We start from the raw sequence: 8750 nt of genomic DNA, 5'->3' as shown, positions 1-8750 counted from the left end.
GTACAGATGCGGCCCGGTTCGAGGCCCAATGATGCTCCGGCCGGAGACGGCTCATGGGCCGACCTGATTTAGGTTTATTTCCTAGTCGTCTTTGTTGCAGGAAAGCATGGACCGCTTTGATCCGATTTATGGGTTTATTTCCTATCGTCTGTAATTGTTGCGTGTCGCAGGAAAGCATGAACCGCTACGCTCTGGGTCGTCGCTTTCTTCTACGCCATCTTTCTTTGCTTCGTTCCGTCTCAGCTCGTCCTTCATCTCCAACGCCCGTGACTCCGACGGATGCTCCTGCAGGATCACAGACACGCTCGGTCTCCGATCTCGACTCTTGGCAGATGGCGTCCGACCTCCGTTCCTGCAACCAAATGCTCTTTGACGTGGGTCGAACCCGAGGCGTCGATGAAGCCCGCGCTCTCTTCGACCGAATGCCCCGCCGAAACCTGGTCACCCACACCACCATGATCACCCTCTTCCTCAAGGACGGCCGCCTCCCGCAGGCAGAGGCGCTATTCCGGCTGCTGCCGCATCGGAACGTCGTCGTGGAATCGGCGATGATCGATGGGTACGCCAAAGCTGGGAGAGTCGACGAGGCGCAGCGGGTGTTCGACGCGATGGCGGCCCCGAATGTGGTGTCCTGGACGAGTTTGTTTTCTGGGTACTGTCTGGTTGGGCGGATAGAGGAAGCAAGACGGATCTTTGATCGGATGCCGGTGAGAAATGTGGTGTCTTGGACAGCGATGGTGTTGGGCTATGCTCGGAATGGGTCGCTGACGGATGCTCGCGAGCTCTTCGACCAGATGCCGGAGAAAAATGTCGTCTCTTGGACCGCCATGATCAAGGGTTGCGTAGAACATGGTCGGATCACCGATGCCCGGGAGTTGTTCGACAGGATGCCGAATCGCAATCTGTACGCTTGGAACATAATGATCTCGGGTTATTTGGGCGACCATCGAGCGAGCGAAGCGCTTCGTTTATTTCAGTCGATGCCTCACAAGAACGCGGTTTCTTGGACTATCATGGTGACCGGGCTTGCTCGAAATGGATTAACAGAGGAAGCACGGCAGTACTTCGAACAGATGCCAGCGCGGGATATTGCAGCATGGAACGCGATGATCACTGCTTACGCTGACGAAGGTCTCATGAGCGACGCGAGGGCACTCTTCGATTCGATGCCCAAGAAAGACGTGGTGACATGGAACGCCATGATCGATGGGTATGCAAAGAAAGGCTGTCGAGATGAGGCCTGGAGGCTTTTCCTTCGCATGCTTCGCTTGCCAATGAAGCTAAACGAGGCTACTTTAACCAGCATCCTCGTCAACTGCGACAGCCATATCGAAGTTCGCGAGATTCATGGACTGGCCTGTAGGTTTGGTTTTGGCTCGGACACTTCGTTGATGAATGCTCTGGTGAGCAGGTACTCCAGAACTGGTGACCTGACTTCAGCTCGGCATGCTTTCGATGGACTGGAAGCGAAGGATGTCATCTCATGGTCCTCGATGATTCGGGCTTACTCGAACCATGGATGTGGTCATCATGCACTGCCGGTGTTCGCCCAAATGTTGAGACATGGAGCCAGGCCTGATGGGATCACTTTTCTTGGGGTGTTATCAGCTTGCGGCCATGCCGGCCTCGTGGAGAAGGGTAAGAAGATGTTTAGCTCGATGAACAGCGTGCTTGGATCGGAACCGACGGCGGAGCACTTCTCGTGCCTGGTGGACCTGCTCGGCCGAGCTGGGCGCATCCAGGAAGCGATGGCTACGGTGGCCGAGATGCCGGCGAGCGAGAGGGATGAGGCTGTGTTGGGAGCATTGTTAGGTGGATGCAAGCTACATGACAAGGTAGAGGTGGCAAGCCATGTCGGTGAGGAGCTCATTGAGTTAGACCCATTGGGTTCCGGGGGTTATGCCCTCTTGGCCAATGTGTACGCACGGCACGGGAGGTGGCACGAAGTGGCACGCGTGAGGAAGAAGATGAAGGAGAGGAAGGTGAAGAAGGTGCCCGGTGTTAGCCAGATTGAAGTTGGCAAGAAGAATCATGTGTTCTTTGCGGGTGATCGGTCGCACCCCGAGGCGAGGGAAATTTACGAGATGCTGAGAGAGGAGCTTCTTCCACAAATGGAGGACATGGGCTGCTCGCAGGTGACTTCTGTGCTGACATGACTTCTATGTCTGACCTCCCCCACGAATCAAGAACACCATGGACCATAAGCTTCTTGAGCAGATTGGTTGCACACCTCAATGAGTTCATGCCATGTTTCACAGAAGATGAATCATCGGGCAAAGAGAACCTTCTCCCAAAACCTAAAAGACCAGCCACCAGGTAACAACAGACTCTAAGATGACGATGGCTTGCATGTGTCCACAGTCATCTCTTTCTTCTCTGGAAGAGAATTGGAGCATCGAGATGCTTCCTCCTCTTGGACCATCATGATGTCTGGAGTTATTCGAGAACTATACATCTGAGCGATTCCAAATCCCATAAAACATGATGAAGCATATGGGAGAAGCTTCAGATTGACAAGGACTTATGAAACAGATTGTTGTGTTCGAAGGCATCTCTTATATTCATTGGTTTGCACTCCTATTGGTCTTTTTCTTCCTCCACTTCAACAATTATGCAAGAATACGTTATTCCTCTGGCACGGGCATGCTAAGATCACCATCTTCTGTAGAAAGGTATGTACCAACTCTGTTTTCAGTTTCAGTAATTCTACTTCATCTTAGAAAAGTAAGATCTCAATGGCATATGAAGGCATGCAACACACACACCTACACATCAGTTGTGATATAAATATTTAGCACAAGGGTAATGCATGTAGAGACAATCAATGTATAGATAGACAAACAGAGGGTGAAATCTATGACCTTCAGATTAAAACAAAATTGCTGGCGGCATAGCCTATAGACTTCAAAAACAAATAAAAGTGGAATTACATGAAAGCAGATTGTGGATTGTAGCCAATCCTAACAAGTCAATGGCCTCAGCAGCTTAACTTCGGGACTTTTCGGTGACAATGAGTTGAATCATTTCACTGGTAGCAACCTTCTTTGGAGAATTAGCTGCTCTCAAAACCAAAAATTCGGAAAACACCTGCAAGATCAATTTCTCAGTTATGTGCATGTCATTCAAGCATCCTTCTGCACTTTGGTGAAAATGTGGCCCCATGATGGACCCAAGCACGTACGATCAGGACTAATGACCTACATTGCAGTCTCAAATAGAGAGTAACTTGATCATCCATTAAGATTATCAATATAGTGGGAATGGAAATGATACCATATAATTTTACTGGAAACAAAGAATTTAACCGGAAGATAGATAGAAAGGCCTTATAGAACAGTACCATCGTCAGCCTGATATTTGTTCTTGTCATCTCCTGCATATGCCAGCAGGTTGTATTTTGGGTTCCACTCCACACTGTTCATCGGAGCCTTACATGGGATTTGATGAACTGATCGGCCACTTTGGACATTTGACTAATAAATATTGTGGAAAGAAACTAGTCAACTTATAGCTGCCAAAAATTCTATTATGATTTAATATTGTACAAGGTGAAAATATGAGGTTCTTGGAAATTACATACAATATCAACAAACAGATCTTCACTTGCTGAGGCAATGTATTCTCCTGTATAATTAAAGCTGATGGTTCTGACAGGCCATCTGGAATGTAGTCAAGATGAAAGTTACTTTAAAACATATCGCACAATGCAAAACAACAAGTATGATCTCCTGATTCAAGCATTTTGCTTATATATACATGTATTACCATTAAACATAATAACAAGGTGGCCCTGTTCCAGTCAGCTAATATATGTATGGTAGGATTACAAGGTAGATGCTTACTCAAGTTTTGTGAATGTCCTAATGCACAAAATATCTGAGACATTCCAAAGGCTGACGAGTGAATCTGCACTCCCTACAGCGAAGTATCTGCAATGTAGGAGCTCAAAAGTATTACCTTCAAGTTCAGAAAGGTAGAAATAAGATCAACTAATGGTTTCCAGGATATAACTATATTTTGTGTGCCTGCCTTGGTCTTTTCCTCATTGTCTTGTGCTTCGCAACATAAGAAAATTTCAGTATGGCAATCAAAGTTTGAATTTTGATTTTCAAAGATTTTATGAAAACAATTTCTGCTAGTTTACTAATGAACTTCACATCATGAAATAAACACTGGGAAGGAAATGACTATCTTTGCCAAAAGAATCTGTAATTCTCATGGAACACGATAATTTTCCAGGAGGTGTTGACAACTAGTAACCTTCTCAAAAAAGCTGAATTTTCTTAATGAATTAGGTCATTTATGATTGGAAGAAAATGAACGTACATTAAGACTCCTTTTTGAATTACTTTATGCCCTCTTAACACTGAAATGAACTTATTGCACAAATTGGAAAAAAAAAAAAAGAAAATTCATTCGAATAATTAAAGTCATTAATATTACCTTCCAAGTGGATCAATTGCAATGCAATAGCAACCTGCAGTATGAGCCATCAGGGTGTGAAGCACCTTAAGGGATGGGTATGCCAGTACTTCAACAGTACCTACACAAACAAATATCAAATCAGTTTTTTCACGTCAGTCATACATGCAGGTTTTTCTTAAAGAACATGAAAACTGTTTATCTAATATTATATTTGTCTAAGCAGCAAACACAAAAAGGTTGATTGAGGTGATTCTAACCATTCCCAGTAGTAAGAAAAAATAGCTCTCCAGTTGTGTTCCAAGCTATCTCATTTACCTAATGTGCAGATCACATGACATTAAAGCAACACATTGTCATTAACTCTAAATAAAATTTTGGAAACAACAACAAAAAATAAAGCCACTCCTTTTAGAAGCCACGTTGGTAGGATTCTAAGCCATCAAAAAAGAAACTATAGCAGCAACATTTTTAAGAACCAAAACATAAAAAAGAACAAAGCACTAAAAGAAGCAAGGTTCCTATGAACTAATCACACCTTAAAATACCACCTACTGAAATACATCTATCAATGTACTAATAGTCCCAAAAAGCACAATAAACTAACACAACGACATTACTATCCGGCATTGTGAAAAAAAAAAAAGACAGCACATGCAAGGCGAATAAGCAAAAGTTCACTTATGGAGTGAAATCCTTAAAATAAGCAATGTCTTCTAATAAATATGACCTCATAATTAAATTTGCGTCTGTGTATTGGCTTATATTTCCGGACGTCCAGTATTGTTAGCTCATCCTCCTGCAACAAAAGATAATACAGCAATTGTGACAAGTTAGCTTTTCTCATACTTCAGCCAAAAGAGAAGGCAGCCAGGAAAAAGAACATAAGTGTGGGATTGATCTTTAGTCATGCTAAAGATTCTGTAATCCATATTAGATTAGACTTAAATTTAATTTTCAGAAGCATATCATATAGACCAACATAACCTTTCAATTGGACCTTGAAGGAAATAAGGATCTGATGATCTAGATATACGTAACTAAAACAATGGAATCAGTTTGATAGTGAAAGACGTTAATGAAATAAGAATGTATAGATAACCCTCAAAGACCAAAAGAAAGAAGCTCTTGTGCATAAATGCCATCTGGTGTCAAACAATGAGAAGTAACACTAAAGACATAACAAGAACAAGATACTGATATGTAAATGTTTCTATGTGAATAAAGCATTACAAACACAAAGGGCTGAATCGGCTGATAGAGCTAAGTCATAGAAAATTGAATGTAAAAGAAGGGCAACATAGACTATATAATAATGCACATATTAACCATATTTACAATTACTTCTCCAGCTAGAAGAGAAAATAAGGGGGAAGGTCACAGTGTGACATTTTGGTTAGTCAGCATGTAGACAAGCGATTATAGCAAGCTTAGATACCCTTTTTTTTTTCTTTTCTTTTCTTTAGTACTAATTCTCAAATAAAAACCTAGATGACTTCCAAAGACCTTGCAGAAATCAGGTTTTCTCTACATACCTTATTTCCAACAGCTATGTGAGTCCCATCAGGTTTGTAAGTGATATTGATGTTTTCTCCACTAAGCTCAACATTTTGAGTGCATTTTCCACCTGGGGAAGACATTCAAATATGGAATTTGATGGTAAAATAGTAGAATTATGGAATTTTATGGTAGGGAAAAAAAAATCCCACATTAAAAAACACTAAAAGTTGGTTTTAGCATGTAATAGTATTCTAATACAACTCATAAAGTCTTAACAACTAAAAACTTTGACCAACAAATTTTCAGGGATTATCATCTATAGATAGATCAACGTTTAACTTGGAGAAATAGGCACGATAAACCAAAAGCAACAATGAGATTGTGTGAGCTTAGGCTTTTCCCCTTTTCTTCTATTTTTTACACATTGTTAATTAAGCAACCTGTTAAAGTGACAGCTGTCAGAGAGGAACTTACTTCGGGCATCCCAAAAACGAACAGTCTTGTCCCCTGCTGCTGTTGCAACCACATCAGGATGCTTAGGATCCCAGCATAGCTGATCTACACTGTCTGTATGCCCTTTTAATTCAATATCTTTGACCTTGCCCTGCAATGGAACATGTAAATGCCACAAGAGAAACTGTATCTATGGAACATGAAACACCCTGCAATGGTGTTTTGTCTTCTAAACTGCTTTGAACCACGAGGAAGAAATGTGCATCATTAAAGTGTTTATGATATCCTACTTATACTTTTCATCACTTAAAGTGGCAGACACAGAAGCCTAGGCAGTGATCTTGGCACCTAGGACCTAGGGTAACTGTTTTTGTAGAAATTTCTTTAAAAGCCAAATGAACCATGAAACATATCCTTACAGAAGCCTGTGACCTCGTGATCCATTAAGGCAAACACAAATGAAGCATGGATTTGAAGCAAAGGCAGAAGCCTTCAACTGCTATGTATGAAATCAAAGGGCTATGGTCATGAAAAAGTAAGAGTAGAAACATCAATATCAAGTGGTGGTAGTCAGTAATGCTAGCTGTTTATATGGCCAAATGCAGATAGCAAGTCAGATCATCAATTTCATGAAGCCTAAAAAATCATTCCCTGAGCAACTTTTTCATAGCTCAACTTCCTTTTAACCAGATAAACATGTCAAAGACAGGGAAAAAAATGTAACAACAAAAAAAATAAAATTTCTCAATGAAATGTCCTTTCTTCTTCCCCCTCGTCAAAAGCGAAAAAGGTAAGCGAAACCAACACAAGGAGCGAGCGGGATTACGTGGCCATGGGGATCGATGTTCCAAATACGAGCAGTGTGATCAACAGAACCGGAAGCAAGCTTCGTCCCCAGACAATTCCACGCCACCGAATGAACCTGGCATCAGATTAACAAACCATAAGGTAAGCTTCCAATGACCACAAAAAAGAAAACATCGTTAGGTTTTCCATGCATCCCAAACAAGAAAAGCGTAAAATTTCCTACATGGAATCAGCAAAAACCCCCAAACAAAGTTCTAGGGTTTACGCGCCACTCAATACGATCTAGAGAAAGAAGAAAAAGAAGGAGGCATCTAGGGTTTCCGCGCGTCCCAAACAAGACAAGCATAGTATTTTATACAGCACTCAATATGAATAACAGGAAAAGAAAGATCAAATGTTCTACGGAGGCACCTTCTTTTTGTGGCCTTGGTACTCTCTGGAGCACAGATTTTTGAAGCTGATGGCTCTCTCTTCCATTGCCGGCTCTCGTCCGAGCTCTCACTACGAAGCTGATCCGATGGCGTTCGTTGCAAGGCGGCAGAGCTCATATAAATAGGGCATGGAAAAAAAAAAGTTTTTTTTCGGATGAAAAAAAAAAAATGAATTCACCAACAAAAAAAAAAAAAAAAGCAACTTATTTTGATAAATTTTGACCGAGCTTCCTAACTTTTTAAAAAATATCACATAGCATCCTTTATTATATAAAAATAATAATTTATTCTTATCTCAATCGAACCCATCGTCATTGCCTTACACCTCCCCTACGCTACCTCCATCACCCCCTCTTATCTATCGTGTCTAACCTATCGTTACCTTTGTGAACCCTATCGATATCTATCAGAGTTGTCTTACCTATCGTCACTTTTGTCAACCCTATCGATATCTATCAGAGTTGTCTTACTCTTGAGTGATGAATGATGCGACATGACGATGATGACTCTCGTCGCCCTTACCTAAGGAAGGAGCAAGCATGACGATGGTCCTTGTTGACTTTTTTTCATCTTCGCCCATGACCCTAGCATGCAGAGGTATATTTTATTATTCATAATTCTATAATTACTAATCATATCTTTATTCTTGTAATTTTTTTATTTCATCCATAATCCCTCGATCGAGTCAACATCGTTTCTCGTCACTCCACTATCCGATATTGCTAGTCACTCGTAATTAGGAAAAAAATATGAGGATATTTATGTTTGTCTGTGTCACTGCTGAACACTAGTAATTAAGAGAAAAAGAAAAGAAAAGAAAAACAAGCATAATGGAAACATTTATGCTCATATGCATACGAGTATCTTAGAAATATTAATAATAAATCATTATTCTCTTTTTTGAGCGCCGCCCATCTACGATTGATAGATCATCGCGAAAGATGAACGGACGATCAGCTCAAAGTGGCATAAGAAGGATATGAATCCTCCTCAATCGAACCCAATGCACATCACATTTGAACCCTTATCTCGTGTTTATTAACCGTATAATTGTTCGTATTTATGGGGTGTAACTGTCGCCGGTCGCTTCTTATTCCCATATAAATATCGCTCTCCCATTCTTTCTTTCTTCTTTCT

At 41.5% G+C, this 8750-nt stretch overlaps 2 protein-coding genes across 2 annotated transcripts; one reads left to right on the top strand and one right to left on the bottom strand.

Annotated features, from left to right (window-relative positions):
• Positions 1 to 176: 176 nt before the first annotated feature.
• On the top strand, positions 177 to 2578 carry LOC103990484 (pentatricopeptide repeat-containing protein At4g02750-like). Its single transcript, XM_009409648.3, has one exon. It carries the CDS (start codon positions 177 to 179, stop codon positions 2154 to 2156), a length of 1980 nt encoding a protein of 659 aa, XP_009407923.3. The 3' UTR covers positions 2157 to 2578.
• A 212-nt stretch (positions 2579 to 2790) lies between these two features.
• Positions 2791 to 7751, bottom strand: LOC103990486 (THO complex subunit 3). Its single transcript, XM_009409649.3, has 11 exons — positions 7594 to 7751; positions 7202 to 7297; positions 6397 to 6526; positions 5958 to 6049; positions 5153 to 5221; positions 4683 to 4740; positions 4444 to 4543; positions 3843 to 3929; positions 3581 to 3659; positions 3341 to 3473; positions 2791 to 3087 (listed from the first exon to the last, which is right to left on the bottom strand). The coding sequence occupies exons 1-11, from the start codon at positions 7657 to 7659 to the stop codon at positions 3053 to 3055; spliced, it is 945 nt and encodes a 314-aa protein (XP_009407924.1). The 5' UTR covers positions 7660 to 7751; the 3' UTR covers positions 2791 to 3052.
• Positions 7752 to 8750: the final 999 nt, after the last annotated feature.

The sequence above is a fragment of the Musa acuminata genome, chromosome BXJ3-7, assembly GCF_036884655.1.
Source record: "Musa acuminata AAA Group cultivar baxijiao chromosome BXJ3-7, Cavendish_Baxijiao_AAA, whole genome shotgun sequence".
Lineage (NCBI taxonomy): Eukaryota > Viridiplantae > Streptophyta > Magnoliopsida > Zingiberales > Musaceae > Musa > Musa acuminata.
This window is presented reverse-complemented; position numbering and strand designations above follow the sequence as displayed.